This window comes from Pyrus communis, chromosome 5 (assembly GCF_041283825.1).
Source record: "Pyrus communis isolate YQ-2024b chromosome 5, ASM4128382v1, whole genome shotgun sequence".
In the NCBI taxonomy this organism is placed as follows: domain Eukaryota; kingdom Viridiplantae; phylum Streptophyta; class Magnoliopsida; order Rosales; family Rosaceae; genus Pyrus; species Pyrus communis.
This window is the reverse complement of record NC_142569.1, coordinates 14435281-14455564: the sequence shown is the minus strand read 5'-3', so window position 1 is coordinate 14455564 and position 20284 is coordinate 14435281. Positions and strand designations below refer to the sequence as shown.

General features: G+C 37.4%; 2 protein-coding genes and 1 pseudogene across 5 annotated transcripts in view; 2 read left to right on the top strand and 1 right to left on the bottom strand.

Moving 5' to 3' along the window:
• The window catches only part of LOC137726251 (uncharacterized), a 98535-nt gene extending 78555 nt beyond the window's left edge, over positions 1 to 19980 (bottom strand). The window contains exons 1-2 of one of the 4 annotated variants that reach the window (XM_068465148.2): positions 18770 to 19980; positions 17377 to 17708 (exon numbers count right to left, since the gene is read on the bottom strand). In XM_068465148.2, coding sequence (XP_068321249.1) covers positions 17535 to 17708; positions 18770 to 18949 — 354 coding nt within the window. In that variant the 5' untranslated portion in view covers positions 18950 to 19980 and the 3' untranslated portion in view covers positions 17377 to 17534. Of the gene's footprint in view, positions 1 to 17376; positions 17709 to 18760 lie in introns of those variants that run through there. The other 3 variants (XM_088694517.1, XM_068465147.2, XM_068465149.2) reach the window with 3 other exon arrangements.
• On the top strand, positions 1375 to 5044 carry LOC148696843 (uncharacterized; annotated as a pseudogene).
• LOC148696842 (uncharacterized) lies at positions 13078 to 14192 on the top strand. The gene is made up of 2 exons (XM_088695140.1): positions 13078 to 13843; positions 14155 to 14192. The coding sequence occupies exons 1-2, from the start codon at positions 13093 to 13095 to the stop codon at positions 14190 to 14192; spliced, it is 789 nt and encodes a 262-aa protein (XP_088551266.1). The 5' UTR covers positions 13078 to 13092.
• Positions 19981 to 20284: the final 304 nt, after the last annotated feature.

The window sequence follows — 20284 nt, the reverse complement described above, 5'->3', positions numbered from 1 at the left end:
CTACCAGGTGTAGGTTAGCTGTCTTTGTCAAGATTAAGTTTTATTGGGATTTGGATCCCAAATGGAACCTCTTTGTGAGGATCCTAGGAATCTTCACATCCTATCCGTTCATCGTATATCGTACGACCATAAATTATTTTGAATTTTTTTATTTGAAATTAAACACAAACAATATCTAACGAAAGTTAGTTGCACAATGTACGATGAACGGATAGGATGTGAGGATCCCTGTGATTCTCACAAAGAGGATCCAAAGAGGATCTTTTTCATTAGATGGTCTGCTGATCAAAGCTAAAGGATCAGGATCCCCTATAGATCTTGATTGTGAGGATCCTGGATCAATCAATCATAGCCACTCACCACACATCATGCAGCAAGAAATCATTTGAATTTTTAATTTTTTCTACATGGCATAATAATTTTCAGCTGCTGGATATGTGGTGAGCGGTTAGGATTAATTGATCCCTAGGATCCTCACAATGAGGATTCGAAGGGAATCATGACTCTCTTACTTTGGCCAAGGCACATATATTCAGGCAGAGTTCTGGACTTTCTTAGGACCTTTCGATAGCCTCGGAAATAGAAGTGACAAACTAACCCGTTGAATATTTATTAATGGATAACTATTAAGATTTGTTTAGTTTGATTTCACTATAATATGGTGGTAAGATTGATAGTTGTAATGATTTTGTATATCTTATAATGAAATCAAACTAAATGGGATGAGACTCTATAATTCAATGAATTGATTTGTCACTTGTGCTCGGAAAGAAAAATTCCAAATCTTGTTCAATCTCAAATCCGGGTAACTAACTCATCCTTTTAACTTTTATAATATTATAAATTTTATTTAAACTTGTGACAATTTGATTTGTGTTAAGATTTGGTAAAGCGTATTTAAGACTAACTATTGTTTTTCTACCTAATCATATATATCTATATGCCAGGACGGAGGCAAATCTAATTCAAAAGGTTGTCAATCATATTTGGATACAATTGTGTCGCCAATCATCATGCAATTTAAATGGGTTTGTTGGAATTGAAAGCCACATCAAGCAGATCGAATTGCTGTTAGGCATTCATTCACATGATGCTTGCATCACTATCGGTATTTGGGGCTTGGGTGGTATTGGCAAGACCACCCTTGCCGAGGCTGTATTTCGCAGACACTCTTCTAAATTTGAAGCTTCTAGTTTTCTTAAGAATGTTATGGAGAACTCATAACAAGCAAGTGGACTAGATCACTTGGAAGAAACACTTCTTAAGGAGATATTAAAGGAATAAGTTGTGCCCGTAGGATCAACTTTGGTTTGAGAAAGGCTTAGCCGCACAAAGGTCCTCATTGATCTTGATGATGTGGGTAGTTCAATGCAAATGGAACGTTTAGCTGGCGATCATCTTCTATATGGCAATGGAAGTATAATCATTATCACAACTAGAGATAGGGGCACACTTGGGCAAACTATTGAAGAGGATAATATCTACAAGGTTGAGGTATTAAAACCAGATGACGCTCTTCAGCTTTTCTGTTCGCGTGCTTTCAAGAATAACATTACTCGTAGAACAAATTATAAGGAGTCGGCAGAAAAGGTTGTGCATTATGCCAGAGGCGTTCCTTTGGCTCTTACAGTTCTGGGGTCATTGTTCTTCAATTGCAAGAGCAAAGAAGATTGGGAAGATGAATTCTGAATTCAACAAACTAAAACGATTTCCAGTGAAAGTATCTAGAAAGTGTTGAGAGTAAGTTATGATAGATTGGAAATAAATGAGAAGGAGATATTTCTGGATATAGCATGTTTTTGGAAAGGGTGGCCTATGGATAAGGTACAATGAAAGTTAGATGTTCCTGGATTTTTTGTGACAGTCGAAATTAGAATTCTCATTGATATGTCTCTCATATCAATTGGTTCAGATTAGGGAAGGGAAACCATAGAGATGCACGATTTGCTACAAGAAATGGGAAGGACAATTGTTTAGGAACAATGTATTAAAGATCCCTGTAAACGAAATAGGTTGTTCACTAATGAGGATGTCTATTGTGTATTGAAGAGTAACACGGTAAGAGCCAAATGCATTCAATTTTTTTTTCATTTTTTTTTTGTTTTGGAAAAAAAATTACAAACTTTAGATGATAACAGAACAAAATAAAACTAATTTATAATAAAGAAGTCAAATTGTTAAAAGATGAATTTAATTGAATTTTTATTGTGTTTTGGAGTCTTTGGAATATGAACCAAATATCTTGGATATTTAATTAGACTAAGACACATTACCATCGGAAATACTTTTTTTCCAAATATGCGTTACATTTTAACATGTTTATATTCACATTTAAATTTTCTTCTTATTCTTAGGAAACTCCAAATGTTGAAGCCATATTCGTTAATTGGTCTAAGATTCAAGTTAGGCCATTGAAACGCTCTGAGTTCAAAAAGATGTCTAACCTAATAATGCTAATTGTTAAATTGGGCGGAATGACCGCTTCTCTAGACCCTCCCGATTCTCTTCATTATCTTTACTGGCTGGGATATCCATTGGTATCTTTGCTGTCAATTTTTTGTCCAGAAAATCTAGTTGAGCTTCATATACAATTTAGCCGAGTTAAAAAGCTTTGGAAAAAAGAGCAGGTATATTATATTATATGCCTATTTTAGTTCTTGTATAAAATCAAGTGTAGAAATTAACTATATTAATTCTTGATAAGTCTCTTTACTCTTATTACAAAGACTTGTGAACTTACAAGTTATCGATATGTCGTACTCTTTATATGTAATTGAAGTTCCAAATCTCTCTGGGAGTCTAAAAATTGTGAACATAAATCTCAACGGTTGTTTTAGTTTGGTTGAAATTCCTTCGTATTTTCAACATCTCCACAAGCTTACTTGTCTTGAGCTTGGATACTGCATGACTCTCAAGTATCTTCTAGAGATGTCAGAAAATATTCAATACTTAGAATTACAAGACACTGGTATAAAGGAGTTGCCTTAATCAATTTGGTCTAATGAAAATATTTCTTACTTGAATATAAGTCATTGCAAAGACCTTGAGAAACTTCCAAGCAACAACTGTGAGCTGAAAGTCTCGAATGTTTTGGGTATTGCGAGCTGCACATCTCTTGGCGAGTTTTCTGAGCTTCCCAGGGATATAGCTAAATTATCATTGGTTGGTTTCAAGAGACTTGTGAGTCTACCAACCCACATTTGTAAGTTGAAATATCTCGAGAAACTCGATCTCTCTAGTTGCTCTGAACTTGAAAACTTCCCAGAGATCTTGGAGCCAATGGAACATTTGAAGTCCTTAAATTTAAGTGCAACAGTGGTTGAAGAGCTACCATCATCAATCGAGTTTCTCCCTGCTCTCAAAAGAATTCCAACTACGAGGTTTCAAATTTTTTTTATTTTTTTTCCTCTTCTTCTTCTTCCTCCTTCTTTTTCTTCTTCTTCTTCCGCAGGGGAGTTGATGGTTTTCAAATTTTTTTTTTTCCTTCTTTTTTTTCCTCTTCTTCTTCCTCCTTCTCCTTCTCCTTCTTCTTCTTCCGCAGGGGGGGTGTTGATGGGTTTTCAAATTTTTTTTTTCCTTCCTCTTCTTCTTCTTCCTCCTCCTTTTCTTCCTCTTCTTATTCTTCCTCCTCCTTCTCCCTTCTTCTTCTTCCGCGCCGACCGGCGGGGGGGGGAATTGTTTTTTTGTTCCCTTCCTCCTTTTTTTCCTCTTCTTCTTCTTCCTCCTCCTCCTTCTCTTTCTTGTTCTTCCGCAGGGGGGGTTGTTGGGTTTTCAAATTTTTTTTTTTTTTTTGTTGGGTTTGCTGGTGGGGGGAAGAAAATGAAGATGGGGAGAAGAGAGAGGAGGGGGTAGGGGGGAGCGACGAACTGATGGTGTTTTTTTTTTATTTTAACTTTTTATTATTATTTTAATATTTTAATAATATTAAATAATTTTTTTTAGTTTTTAATAATTTTTTAATGATTTTTTAATAGAAAGTGGATCCCGAATCAAGCCACGTCAGCATTTAACTGAAAAGTAAACGGCCAAGTAACGGAAGGTATAACATTGGATCAAATTCTAAAGATAAGGTATGACATTGTCAATTTTAAAAGATGAGGTATGAAAGTGTCGTGACGTCAATAGTTGAGATATTTTTTTGTACTTTACCCAATTATATAATACAGTTTGCAAATCATCTCTTTTTCTTACATTATTTTTCTCATCGCTTCTTGTACATGTACAAATTTGAATTTGTTTAATTTTAACACGTTTTTGGCTCACCTTGTGAAATTTTTTAAACTAGCTGATACTATAAGAAATAGGGTATCAAGCTTCTTTATTTAAAAAGATTTAAAATTTTAAACTAGCCCACCTGGTAAAAAATTCCTTGCTCCGCTATTGAAACGGCTTTCAAGTACCCCAAAGAGCATTTGTAAGTTGAAATGTTTCGAGGAACTCGATCTTTCTGGATGCTCTACACTTCGAAACTTCCCAAAGATCTTGGAGCCAATGAAAAATTTGAAGCCCTTAAATTAGTGGTTGAACAGCTATACACATCATCAATTGAATTTCTCCCCGCTCTCAAAAATATTGAGCTAGAAGGTTGCAATAAGCTGTTACAAATATAAGCAACTAATATAAACAGAACAGATCCAAACTTGTGTTACAAAAAGATAATGAGAAAGTGCATTCATGTAAGCAATATTTAACATGATATGCCCCTGGTGATCATTTTATACGGAAGTTCCTTCAGCAAAACAAGTATACAGATTCAAGAACCTATTTGTCGATACGATCATGACCCAAGAACATTTCCCTTGTATGCGACAATCCTAATTATTCCATAGTCATCTTATGCTGCAGGTCCATATCGGCTCGTCGGAAATACGCATTGAAGAGATCCAAATCCGCTGACTGGCCCTGCGCCGACGCCATCGCCACCGTCGGATTGCGATTCGCGGAAGATCAGACCATGGAATCAATCGACAGCGCCACGCGCTCAGGCTGCCATACGCTTGAGGAGCGCCGAGAAGAATCAGAATACCACGAATTCGAAGGATGAAGATTTCGATGCCTTAGAAAACGACGACGTACAACGGGAATTTGGTTGCCTTTCTTTTCCGGTTCGGAGGAAAATCAGAACACGACGGAGATGGCAATAGTTTTGGGTTAAAAAGCGATCGTCGTTAATCAATTTTTTCGTTTTGATTTTTTGTGACAAAAATGGTACTGTATTTGTTGTGATATTTCAAAACTGCCACTAGTCCTATGAAATCAAAGTTGCTTGGCAAGTTTAGAAATCAAAGTTGCTTGGCAAGTTTATGTTTAGATTGGATTAATTACATAAAATTACCTTAATTAAGGGTCGAACTACAATTGCATGCTTTATGTTTTAAAAATTACAATGTCATACATCATTTAATAAATTTGTTGCACTATCGTATCTATATTAGTTTTTCTATTAATTTCTCAATTAAATGCTGACGTAGTTTGAGATAGTATCACTTCCAAATCCAATTGAATTAAAAAATTAATTAAATACTAAAATTATTTTAAGTATATTTATTTTAAAAATGTGGGACCCACCTACAAACATTAAATCTGGGGCTCAACTTTCGCTATACAAATCCATTTCAACAACATACTTTGAAACACAAAAACCATATTATTATATATTAAAATCGAAAATCAACATAAGTTACGAAGTAGCTGGATGAACACATGATCAGCTGCTGCTCAGCTTGTTGGGAGACCCGAAAGCGGTTAATGGAGTAATGAAGTCAACAATCTTCTGCTGTGACTGCAGGATCGTGCTGATCCTCTACTTCTCCATCGCCTCTCACCCTCTCTTTAACTCTGCTGCCACCGCCGGACTTGGTTCTCTGGCCAAGGTGCTTCTTCGCGGCGTTGTGACGCTACCAGAGCTTCTCCATCCTGTGGCGGCACTGCGTAGTGAATTTCGACGGCTCGCCGTACTCGTAGCCGCACCTAACTGCCATGGTCATCGCCACCTCTTCCCACTGGCTCGACTTCAGCTCGCCCCTCCTCATCGCGTACCACTTCTCCTGGTTGGCGGCAGAGGCTGGGGCTGCTTAGCGGAGGCTGTGGGCAAGGAGGAGACTGAGGCCGTAGGCGACGGCGGTGGTGGTGTGGACCTTGTGTGGGGATGATTAAGAATTTCAAATTTAGAGTAAGGGTTTGGGGGGAATTAGGTTTTTTCTGTTTGAAATTGGCATGGAGATTGTGGGGAGTGTTTGGTTACAGAGAGTAATTTGGTGTGGATGAAAAGGGGAGTGTTTGGTTAATTTGGTGGGGTGATGGGTTTGTATGGGTCCCATATTTTTAAATAAATATACTTAAATGATTTATTAATTAATTTTAATATTTAATTAGTTTTTTTAATCTAGTTGGACTAAGAAGTGGGGTCGGTCTCAAGTCACGTCAGCATTTAACAAAGTAATTGACAGAAAACTGACGGAGGTTTAACATTACAACAAATTTGTAAGATAAAGTATGACATTGTAATTTTTAAAACATGAGGTATGAGAGTGAGTCGACTCATGGTTGAGGTAGTTTTATGTAATTTACTCTTTTTTGATTTGAGAAGAAAGCTACAATCTAGAAATCAGAGTGATTTGTTAGATATTTGATATGTTATATTGTCAGATTATAAACTGCAACTGCACATCATTCTATAAATTCGGTTAAAGATGAAACCTAATTCATAATCTAAACACCCCCATAGATTATATACTGTTATCATGACCAACAAGCAGCTCATGTCCACGATAGTGTTATGTTGAGTTTCATCGGCTCCACGTCCTCTTCTTCTTTAATGAGATGATCAATTATTAGTATTCTAAAATATGATTATAAAATAACCCCATTAGTTGGTACAATTAAGGCATTTTGATTGATCCCTTTTGAGCCTTATTTTTGCCATTTAATTAGTCCATAAAACTTCTTGTATTGCATGATGTGTGGATGGAAGGGTCTATTCAATAAAAGATTAGGGATCTTTGAAGTAGTACTAATTTTCGGATCAAAATCAAAGAACTGGCCCTAGTAATTGATGTAATTGGTAAACATCGACAAATAATGTAATGCATTCTTAATTGGAGCTATAGCCTTGTCTAGTTTCCATTTTTTTGTAATTGTATACGTTAGTTTGGCGTATGTCGCCAGCCATTCTACATTGAAATGTGCAACTCTGTTGTGTGAGCTTCTTTTGTTCTCAGTTGTAGCAAATGTCTTGACCACCGAGACGAATTTCTTGAATTTATAAAAATACATGTCAATTTATGTGCTCCTAACTATTTTTTAATATAAATAGTTGCACCTTCTTATTTGCAAATGTTAAGAACACTTGCTTATGTGTAAACAGAAAGTTATGAGTACAGACATAACTTGTAATTGGAAATTTGGAGTTACAACATAGATATTAAATTTGAGCAATATTCCTGTAATATGTGTGATGAAATGGATTATTTTCATGGAAAAGAGTTTCCAAGGAAGCCAATATAACTGTGTCAATGGTGGGACAGAGCACCTTTACAATGACCGAGTAAAAGTTAATGTTAAAGGTTTTCAAATGAGATGTCAAAAGATTAATGTCAAATATTAATTTGATAGCTGATGTGGCAATGTTAGATTTTTTTTTTTTTTCCCAATCGATATGTTTTTTTTTTTTTTTCGGTTATAAATGATATTTATAGGACTCATTTTAAAAAGAAATCAATTAAAATAAATTTTCAAGATCTATAATTTGTGCATTAATGGGACCCACATTATAAATAATTAAAAATTATTTGACATCACATTTTCTTATATGTCAAATTTGACATATGAAAACTCATATGTCATTCTACATAAGATTGACGGTTGGAGCTTGCTCTTACTTTCAAATTTGATTACATTAACATTTTACTTAGGATTTGACATCTGCAACTGATCAAATTTGAAGGTAAGAATAAGCTCTAACCGATATGTTAATCCTATATGGATTGACATATGAGTTTTCATATGTCAAATTTGACATATGAGAAACGGTGATGTCAAATAATTTTTAATTATTTTATTGTATGAGTCTCATTAATGCACCATTATAGATCTTGAAAATTTATTTTAATTGATTTCTTTTTAAAATGAGTCTTACAAATATCATTTATAACAAAAACATATCGGTTGAAAAAATGAAAAAAAAAAAATCTGACATTGCCACGCCAGCCATCAAATTAACATTTGACATTTTCTTTGGAGATGCTCTTATGTGCTTGTGTGGCTATCTTGTGTACATCAATACACCAAATTGTACGCATCACTCAAATTTCACCATCCTTCCAACTACATTTAGTAACAAAAATTTTATGTGCAAAACATTTGTTCTCCATTCAAAAAAAGTAATCTCCATCTATGTTATCAATGGCATATTGCCACTTAGTTTCACAGATATGAGAAATTTTTCAGTGTGCTAAAAACATGATGTGGTACACCAAGTGCCATTCCAATCACAATGGACTATATTTAATAAGTTACTATTAAAACAAGGGACAACCCTTGATTTGGTTATTATGAAAAGAAAAGGAAATTAGGGTATTATTTTATATTAATATGAATATTACTTAATTATTTTGGCATACATTTATTCATTAGGTCTCGTTTGGTAGCTCGGACTATACTAACAATTTCAATTGATATGTCTCTGATAACAATTGATTCAAAATGGGGAAGGGAAACCATAGAGATGCACGATTTGCTACAAGAAATGGGAAGGACAACTATTTAGGAACAATGTATTAAAAATCCCTGTAAACGGAATAGGTTGTTCATTAATGAGGATGTCTATTGTGTATTGAAGAGTAACACGGTAAGCGCCAAATGCATTCAAATTTTTTTTCTTTTTTTTTAAGAAAAAAATTACAAACTTTAGATGATAACAAGAACAAAGTAAAACTAATTTATAATAAAGAACTCATATTGTTAAAAGATGAATTTGATTGAATTTTTATTGTGTTAGGAAGTCTTTGGAATATGAACCAAATGTCTTGGATATTTGACTAGACTAAGACACTTGTACATCATTACCATCGGAAATACTCTTTTTCCAAATGTGTGTTACATTTTAACATGTTATATTCACATTTAAACTTTCTTCTTATTCTCAGGAAACTCCAAATGTTGAAGCCAGATTTGCTAATTGGTCTAAGATTCAAGAGCGACCATTGAATCGTGCTGACTTCAAAAAGATGTCTAACCTAATAATTCTAAGCTCGTTTGGCCAATTGACTGCTCCTCTAAACCTACCTGATTCTCTTCGTTATCTTGAGTGGTTGGGATATCCACTGGAATATTTGCCATCAAATTTTTCTCCGAAAAATGTAGTTGAGCTTCATTTGCCAGATAGCAAAGTTAAGAAGCTTTGGAAAGAAGAGCAGGCATATTATATTGTATGCCTATTTTAATTCTTGTATAAAATCAAGTGTAGAAATTATATTAATTCTTTATATTTCTATTTCATTTGTTGCAGATACTTGTCAACTTAAAAGTTATCAATCTGGAGGGCTCTCTATATCTAACTGAAGTTCCAAATCTCTCTGGGAGTCTAAAACTTGTGGAGATAAATCCGGCTATAAAAGTTTGGATGAAATTCCTTCATATTTTCAACATCTTGACAAGCTTACTCGTCTTGATCTCGGAGCCTGCAGCAGTCTCAAGTATCTTCCAGAGATGCTAGGAAATATTACATACTTAAGTTTACAAAATACTAGTATAAAGGAGTTGCATTAATCAGTTTGGTCTAACGAAAATATTTCTTACTTGAGTAAGTCATTGCAAGGATCTCGAGAAAATCCGAAGCAACAGTTGTAAGCTGAAAGCCTCTGGTAGTTTTAATCTATATGGCTGCACATCTCTTGGTGAGTTTTCTGAGCTTCCCCGGGATATAAGTAAATTATCGTTGAATTTTTGCCATAGACTTGTGAGTCTACCAACCAACATTTGTAAGTTGAAATATCTCGAGGAACTCGATCTCTTTAGGTGCTCTAAATTTGAAAACTTCCCAGAGATCTTGGAGCCAATGGAACTTTTGAAGTCCTTAAATTTAAGTGGAACAGCGGTAAAAAAGCTATACTCATCAATCCCTTCTCTCAAAAGACTTGAACTACAAGGTTGCAAAATGCTTTTAAGTATCGCAAAGAGCATTTGTAAGTTGAAATATCTTGAGGAACTCAACCTTTCTCAGTGCGTTGAACTTCGAAACTTCCCAGAGATCTTGGAGCCAGTGGAACATTTGGAATCCTTAAATTTAAGCGAAACATCGGTTGAAGAGCTACACACATCAATTGAGTTTCTCCATGCTCTCAAAAGACTTGAACTACAAGGTTGCAAAAGGCTTTCAAGTATCCCAAAGAGCATTTGTAAGTTGAAATATCTCGAGGAACTTGACCTCTCTCAGTGCTTTGAACTTCGAAACTTCCCAGAGATCTTGGAGCCGGTGGAACATTTGGAATCCTTAAATTTAAGTGGAACATCGGTTGAAGAGCTACACTCACCAATTGAGTTTCTCCCTGCACTCAAAAGACTTGAACTAAGACTTTGCAAAAGGCTTTCAAGTATCCTAGAGAGCATTTGTAAGTTGAAATATTTTCGGGATTTCATAGAGAGCATTTGTAAGTTGAAATATCTTCGGGATTTCAGTCTCATTACGAGACTTAAATCTGAGTGGAACCAAAATTAGGAGCATACCTGCAAGCATCAAACAAGCTTCTCCGTTGTATGCACTCGGCTTAATCGGCTGCAAGTGGCTTCAATCTTTGAATTATATTTCTAATGTAGGATATTCGAATTCCTCTCGAGCGAAAAGTGATCAAACAGATAAATTTGGAGTGATTCAAACTGAAGGATGTTTGTGAGTCGATCAAGATGATTGTATCAAAATTACAGATTTTTCTACTAAACTGTTTGACTATGGCAATGAAATAAAGGCCCAGCGCGCAGCTTTCTCAGAATGGCGTTTTTGGACGTTTTGGGCATTTTGGAGGTAAATATGACATATTTTGAGGAAGATTCCTTCGAGGATTTGTTGGGGACGACTTAAACTTTCCAAAGACACCTTCTGGGGCCAAACCGGAGTTGATTTGGTCGGTCAAAAGTTTGATTTTCTGATAAGTCCGAATTTCAGTTCATATAAGAAACCTTTTATTTTCTAGTTATCTTATTCTATTTTGTTTTACTAATTTTTAGAAGACTTTTTCTAGGAAGGATTTTATTTTGTATACAGAAAATATGGCTGCAAGAACTCAGGCCTACAAAATGGAAGGTAAACCAAGTTCCTGCACTGCATTAAAATTCTACATGGTGTGATGTCTCTGAAAATCAAACGGATCTGTGGATGTTGTCTGTGAACATGCATGCGTCTAACTGATGCGATTTTTCTTTTGTGCCTGAATGCCATCCATGTGATGAATGCCTAAGCGAAGCACTCGTATGAATCCGAGTACTGAGAATGGATATCGGCCTAGCTCTGTGCTGCTTGGTTTACCCCAAACTTGCATGTAATTAAACTTTTAATAAAATGTGAGGGGGTGATTGAGTGGAGGGGGTTTCCAAGCAGCATAGAGGCCTTCGCAGCAACCACATTGTAAGCATTCCTGAATCCCCTTCTTTTTTTTTTTTCTTTTTTTTTTTTTTTTTTTTTTTTCTTCAGTTTCATCACTACCTAATCTCATGAATGTAGAGGAATGGATGATGAATGCGCTGAGTTGAATGTATGAATGTTGCTGAATGCATGATTCAATTGAATGATCGATTGGAATTCAACCTGCAAAAGATCACAAATTTAAACTCGGATTAGAATAAAACCCAAAATAAAATACTGAAAAAATAAAATAAAAATTGCTCTTTTGGTGCTTTTTCAATTTTGTTTTTTTGGGTGTTTTTTGTAATTGAAATAAAAGCAAGAAAAGAAAATAAACAAAAATAAAAAGAAAAGAGTTAGAAAATTGGGTTGTCTCCCAATTAGCTCTTTAGTTAATGTCTTTAGTTAGATAGAGCGGAAGACTAGTGATCACGTCACTTGTTCCTTCAAAGTCATCCACTCTTTAATAGCGTCATAGGGCAACAATAGGTACGGATGTGTGTATTACAACAACTACATTATTGTGTAATGTAATAAACAATCCTAGGTCAATCCTTAGGTCATATAACACAATTCTAAAGTCTGCTTATCACATAAGGTCGAACAGACACACCAGAAGTAAATTAATGGCTTGATAACATAACTCTCTCAACCTCACTATCTATAGTATAAATCCTTCATCTACTTATTTTCTACCATTTTAACATCAATTCCGCATCACTGTAGTCTAAAATAGAGTTCTCAATTGCACTATTCGTGCTGCCCATGGAACGGGGTCTCGATGTTGACTTTATTCACTCTTTTGCCATTATGCATTTCCGGCTTGGGGAAAGTTTGGGTAACAAGATTGCCTTAAAACTACTGTTAAAGAAGATATCTCGGATTGATTAGGTCAACCATTGTAAATTGTTCATTAGTGATTTCTTTCCTTATTTAGTTCTAGTTAGCTTGATTATAGGCAATGAACTAGGATCGTGATATACACTGTGTGTATAAGAATGTAATCTTGTTTCTGTGAATAATAAGAAATCAATTACAACATATCTAGTTTCTTAAGATGGTACCAGAGCGAACGAACTGGGAAACACATCAAATAAGAAATACAAACCCTAGCAACCATAGCCATTGGCGACAAACCAGAAAAGTCAACCTCTTCAGGCATGACTTTGTATCAAAAGTGGGAAAACCCTAATCATCCATTCTATCTTCATCACTCGGATCAACCTGGTGCAGTGCTTGTGCCGCAACCACTTGTGGAAGACAACTATGGTACATGGGTCCAATCCATGACCATGGCTTTGATGGTCAAAAACAAGTTAGGGCTCGTCGATGGGACGATCGAGAAACCAAGCGATGACTAGATTGAAGAATTACAGCAATGGAACCGATGCAACAACCTGGTGAAAACATGGTTGCTTGGCTCCATGTCCAAAGAAATCTCGGGAAGTGTCATACACTGCAAAGATGCACGGCAGATGTGGCTTGACCTGCAAGAAAGATTTTCTCATGTGAACATTGTTCAACTTTTTCATATAGAGAACGAAATTCATGACTGTGTGCAAAACAGTATGACAGTAAGCTCTTATTTTACTAAACTTAAGAGTCTTTGGGATGAACGTGATGCCTTGGTTTTGATCCCTGCATGTCGTTGTGAGACCAAGAGAGAGATAATGTCGTATGTTGAAACTCAGAAAACGATGAAGTTTCTCATGGGTTTAAATGATTCGTATGCCACAGTTCGTAGCAGCACCTTGTTGTTAGAACCACTGCCTACTGTCAACAAAGCCTATGCACTTGTCCTTCGACATGAGAAACAAGCTGAAGTCTCGAATGGGAAGCATACTGTTCAACCAGAAGCGGCTGTGTTTACTGTAAAGGGTGTAAGCCGCGACACTGAATTAGACGATGAAGGGCCGCGCTGTGGAAAGTGCAACAAGACAAATCATTTTACAAAGAACTGTCGTGCTTACCTTAAATGCACTTTCTGTGGCTGGAAAGGTCACACATTTGACTACTGTCGCAAGAGAAAAGCAGCTGCAGAAATTGAGTCAAACCGTCCCTTCTCTTCCAAAGGGAATCAGGTTACATCTCATGACAAAAAGGAGGTGATGTCTAGCTTTCCTTTCTCTCAGGAAGATTGCAAGCAAATTCTCAACATGTTGAACAAAAACAAGTCTTCCTTTGCCAACCAAGTCGGTAATTCCTCACATATAGAAGAACTTTCAGGTAAAGCCTTCTCCTTTACATTTAATGGCAAGCAAAATGTATGGATCCTAGACAGTGGTGCCACATACCACATTGTTTGCAGTCCTGATCTTCTCACCCATTCCAGGGAAGTTGCAAACCATACAGTTGAATTACCAAATGGTTCTCTTGCCCAGGTTACCCACATTGGACAAATAATTTTCTCACCTCACTTCATGCTTGATAATGTCTTATGTGTACCTCTTTTTAAGCTCAACCTAATATCCATCAGCAAGTTAGCATATGACTCATTCTATATCACTATATTTCTAAACCATTTTTGTATCATATAAGACCTACGCTCAGGGAAGATGATTGGGATGGGCAGTGAACGGAAGGGGCTATACTACCTTGATCCACCTAAGAAAGGAACATGCAATCACGTTCAAGTTGCCTTTCCAAACTGTTGGCATCAACGTCTCGGACATCCTTCTCCTACAGCTTATTCGTTATTTCCTTTTCTCACTCATAAATCTTGTGCTTCCAATAAATGTTTGATTTGTCCATTAGCCAAACAAACCAGATTACCTTTCTCATTAAGCTCTATTTCTAGTCAATCTTGTTTTGAGTTAATACATATTGATATTTGGGGTGGTTACCCAGTTGCGTCTCTTTCAGGAGCCAAATACTTTCTTACTATCGTAGACGACCATAGTAGAAGCACATGGGTTTATTTGATGAAGCATAAGTCAGATACACAAATCTTCTTAGTCCAATTCATTCATATGGTAGAAACTCAATTCAATGCTAAAATCAAAATTGCACGCAGTGATAATGGTCCTGAATTTAAACTTGCAAGTTTTTACGCCTCCAAAGGCATTCTCCATCAATCTAGTTGTGTTAACACACCTCAGCAAAACGGTGTTGCTGAACGCAAACACCAGCACTTACCCAATATGGCTAGAGCATTACTTTTCCAAGCTTCACTTCCTAAATGCTTTTGGGGAGATGCCATTCTTGCTGCGACATATCTTATCAATAGAACACCAACCCCTCTTCTCCAAAGGAAAAAACCATATGAAACATTGTTCCACAAAACACCAAACTATTCTCACTTGCGTGTCTTTGGTTGTTTGTGCTTCGCCTCCACTCATGCCCAACGACCTTCCAAATTTGATCCCCGTGCGAGTCGTTGTATCTTTCTTGGTTACCCTTATGGTCAAAAAAGCTATCGACTCTGTGATCTCAACCTTAAGAAGATCCTTGTTTCACGGGATGTTGTGTTCTTTGAGGATCAATTCCCTTATCAGACTTATGAACTTTCCGCTGTGCCACTACCATTCTCCTTACATCCCATTTCCACTTTTCCATTGACCATTGATCCTTCTCCTCAATTTCCCTCTTCAGAGTCTTCCTCAGAGGCATTACCTCCTCCTTCCCTTTGTCCTCCTAACCTACCGGAGCCTACTTCACCATCCCCTACTACCCCCACCAGTCCTCCTTCTCCATCTTCACCCTCTCCAACACCTCCTGCTACTTCTCCCTCTCCTTCTCTCCGTCGCGGCACGTGACCAATCAAACCATCCACGTTTTTGCAGGACTTTCACGTTGAGGCAGCCTTTCCTTCACGTACGGCCCCCACATCCTCCACGAGCATGGTCACATCCCCAGGTACTTCTCATTCCTTTTCTCATTATTTGTCCTATGATCGTTTGTCATCTCACCATAAAGCCTTCACCACTGCTCTTACCCTCCTCAAAGAACCTACTAGTTTTCAACAAGCAGTTCAAGATCCCATGCGGCGTGAAGCCATGCAGCATGAAATTGCTGCCCTTCAAGCCAACCACACTTGGACTCTCATGCCCTTGCCACTCCACAAACGTCCCATTGGCTGCAAATGGGTCTATAAAATCAAGCTTAAACCTGATGGCAGTCTCGAACGGTACAAGGCACGCCTCGTGGCGAAAGGATACAGTCAAATCGAAGGTGTTGATTATCGGGAAACTTTTGCCCCGGTTGCGAAACTGACCACGGTTCATGTTCTTCTCAGCATTGCTTCGATACAAGGGTGGCACTTGCACCAACTTGACGTGAATAATGCGTTCTTGCGTGGTGATTTGTACGAAAAGGGGAGACTCGTGTATGCAAACTAAATAAATCCATTTACGGCTTAAAGCAAGCCTCGAGGCAATGGTTCATCAAGCTCTCCACTGCTCTCAAGGCTGCTGGATTCCATCAATCACGGTCTGATTACTCGTTATTCGTCCAAAGCCGTCAAGGTAGTTTCATAGCCTTATTGGTTTACGTTGATGACGTGATACTTGCAGGGAATAATTTGCAAGAGATAGAAGACACCAAGCAATTCCTTTCCTCACAGTTCAAACTAAAGGATTTGGGGCAGCTTAAATACTTCTTGGGGATAGAAGTTGCAAGATCAAAGAAGGGAATCACTCTATGTCAACGCAAATATGCGTTGGAAATATTGGAAGACACGGGGTTTCTTGGTGCAAAACCCTCACGAGTTCCTTTGGAACAAAATTTATCTCTCACACAAGCAGATGGGGAATTACTAAGTGATCTGTCTTCATATAGGTGACTCGTGGGCAGATTAATCTATTTGACCATCACAAGACCTGACCTATCTTATGCAGTTTATGTATTAAGTCAGTTCATGGATAAGCCACGACAGACACATCTTGAAGCACCACATAAAGTTCTAAGGTACATCAAGCAAGCTCCTGGACAAGGAATATTTCTTCCTTCCACAAGGTCATTACAACTACAAGCATTTTGTGACGCTGATTGGGCTCGATGTAAGGACACCAGAAGATCGATAACTGGCTATTGCATCTTACTTGGTCAAGCGCCAATTTCTTGGAAGACAAAGAAGCAAAACATTGTGTCTCGTTCCAGTGCAGAGGCAGAATATCGTTCTATGGCAACTACGTGTTGTGAAGTCACATGGTTGAAGAACATCTTGATAGATTTGTGAGTAGAACATGCACAACCTGTTACGTTATTATGTGACAACCAAGCAGCTTTGCATATCTCCTCAAACTTGATGTTTCATGAATGAACAAAGCACATAGAGATAGACTGTCATGTAGTGCGTGAAAAGATTCAAGGAGGGATGATACGAACAGCCTATATACGAACAACGAACCAGCCAGCTGACATGTTTACCAAGGCACTGGGTTCAGTCCAGTTTGAAGTCTTACTTACCAAGTTGGGTGTCATCAATATACACTCCAACTTGAGGGGGGAGTGTTAAAGAAGATATCCCGAATTGATTAGGTCAACCATTGTAAATTGTTCATTAGTGATTTCTTTCCTTATTTAGTTCTAGTTAGCCTTGATTATAGGCAATGAACTAGGATCGTGATATAAACTGTGTGTATAAGAATGTAATCTTGTTTCGGTGAATAATAAGAAATCAATTACAACATATCTAGTTTCTTAAGAACTACCTTAATCACAAACAATATAGGTTGCAGCATGTTGCAACAAATTATAGAGGAATTAATTAAACAATCATACAGCGCACCAGATATGGAGATCAGCGTTCTAAGGTTAAGAAGCAATCATAACAACGCTAACTTGCTGCAATGGGATGTCAGGATGTACAGAATTGGAGCATTCATACAAAGAATGAAGTTTGCAAAATTAAGCAAGTAAAAGATCAAATGTAATCGTAGTTTTACGCTTCTTTTTTTTATCCCACCCTTCAAATGCCTCATTTCTTTGCCTTTGCAAACCTGAGACACCGATACTTTTCACCACTGACAGTGATTTCAAGTGCCCCGTCTTGGTTATCTTGACTCGATGCAGTTCCCATGAGAACACTTTTCTCCTTTTCGAGGTTTTCTTTCTCAATTTTCAGCCTTGTTTCTTGTCTGGCTATCTCTGCCTGCAACAAAACAATGTTTGATAAGGCTAAAAGACAAAACAACGGTGCATCATGTCCAAAATTTAGCAAATGTAAGCACGCATTTTGCTAAAAACTAGTTACTACAGGGATGATTGCTCACGAAACAAATAGTTCTCTGCCGAATTTCCCAAGAACCAGTGTAGACTAGAAATAAACATACAACACGCTACACAGAGGATCACACAGCACTGCAATCAGTTAAATTTAAAAGTAAGAAAAGTTCCCAGATATTGCAATAACAATTAAAAAAAGAAAAAAATGCAGATAATTGGGCATATTTGTGCTTTGCTTAACTAATCAGAGCAATTAAATCTAAACTTCAAGTCTGTTATTCTGCATCTCAGATGCAACAAAAATTAAACCTCCAATTGGGTTCATAGACATAAACAAAAAAAGTAGCAAAATTGATAGTGCAAATGTTAGAAAAATTCATGAGACTCGAATTAAACGTTAGAAAAATTAGCATCTACAAGCACACATTTTGCTAGGTACTAGTGATTAATTACAGGGTGACTAGAAAGAACTAGTGATTAGCAACTACACGAATAGCTCTCAGCTGAATTTCATAAGAACAAGTGTAGATTAGAAAGAAACATACAAAATGATACACAGATAGTCACAGAAAAATCCAGCATTCCTTGATTATCTAGTACTCACATAGCATTGAAATCAGATATTGGGAAGAGAACCCAGTTTAATGTGAACTTGGTGAGGTTGGCAGGTAGCATTAAACATCAAAGAAAGTAGAAACTACAGGCAATTAGGCATATTTGTGATTGCTTAACTACTCAAACCAACAAAACAAAAAAACTCAACTTTAAACGTGTGCCTCTGCATTTCTGCTACACCAAAAATCGAACTTCGAATTGGGTTTTTAAATCAAACAAAAAATGGGAAATTGATAATGCAATAAAAGCAAGATACCCATGATGAAAAACTTGAATTCAGACCATAAAATGGGATTGCAATCAAGGTGTTCGACAAAAGGACTGAATGAAAAAATTGGATTGAAGAGAACAAGAATATAGTACGAATAGGACCTCGCGGCGAGAGAGCTCCGCCTTCCAAGCAGCTTCGCGCTCGGCGACCTCCCGTTCCCGCTCTTCGATGTAGCTCTGCATCTCTCGCTCCTTCATGATTCTATCTTGGATATCGGCATCCAGAGCTTCCTTGAGCTCCTGGACGAACTTGTCCACCACCAGTTTGATTCTCAGAGACATCTCCTATTACCAAAGGCACGAGTCTAATTGCTGAACCCTAGCGCGCTCACTGAGTCATCGACACGGTCTCTACCTCGGTTTCGGGACTTAGGACGACGGTCCGGCTGGGCGGCGATTGCCGAAGAAGGAGACAAACGAGGATTTAGAACTTCTTTCGCTTTGCTGTCACGTCTCTATTTTGGTTGTGATTTATGTGAGCACTTGCCCATTCTCCATCCCTTCGCACCTTAAACGGTGCGTATTCTTCGAAAGACAAAAAATAAAACCTCTTGTCCACTTGTAGTATATGTACATGTTTTTTTTTTTCGAGAATAAAACTTCATTAATGAAAGGGAAAATACAATTTGTGTTTGAAAGGTCTAAATCTTTACAGAACACAAAGCTCTACACAATGAAGCAACATATAAAATAACAATAAAACTCTAATCTTCAGCAGCCAAAAACCAGTCATCATCGCTGCTACCACCGCTACCTCCACGAAGGAAGACATCACACAATGCACCCGAACCAAAAACTAGATTTGAGAGTATTATGCATAATCAATCCACCAAGAACCAAAGCCTCCACAGTTACACGAGCAAGAAAAGTCACAAAACGTAACAGAAGGAGGGGGAGGGCGAAGGGAGATGTGTAAAACACCCTTGTTCTGACGTGAATCGTTTCAAACTTTGTCCAATTTTTCGGGCAAGCCAGATAAATAATGGATTGTGTGAATTGGGTCTTGTGTCAAAATAGAGCCCACTCCGAGATCTAATTCATGGTTATGGGTTGGAAAAGATGAGGGGCAGCAAGAGTGAGGTTGGAGAGAAAGGTGTGATGTGGAAGGAGGAGAGGGTTGGTGGTGAGCGGCAATTGAGTGAGGAGAGGGTACAAAACTGAGACATAAGCTCTAATAGTTGTGACAAAGTTCGGAGGAAATCATAGATAAAGAAAACGGGAGGAAGAGGATAAGGAAAAGTAGAAGGAAGCAGGAAATATTTGAGGGCTGCCACAGACCCTGAAGCCCGGCTGAGCAAGGTTTTCCTTTTGGGGCTTTTCTTTGAGAAAGAGAGAGAGAGAGAGAGGGAGGTAGTACACGTACTGACGTACATGTATGCTTCTTTTGGGACGTATTCTTATTTGAGGACTTACTGTATAGTTCGAGAAATGAATGATAAATGTTGATTTGAAAAATGATTTCCTTGTTTTTCACTGTTTATTTTCCTCATTGCTCAATAGGAAGAAGTCAAGATTGAATTATGTTATAGCATATTTACTTAGAGTAGGAGAAACCATAATGAGGGTGGAGATTCTAATTATTGAATATTCAGGTATTAATATGTGTTGCAACATGAA

Bases quoted from the DNA above. Each gene is read 5' to 3' on its own strand.
- LOC148696842 (XM_088695140.1), top strand. From the start codon at position 13,093: ATGTGGCTTGACCTGCAAGAAAGATTTTCTCATGTGAACATTGTTCAA. The intron at 13,844-14,154 runs GTAAAGCCTTCT...TGTATCATATAA, and splicing joins ACATATAGAAGAACTTTCAG to GACCTACGCTCAGGGAAGAT.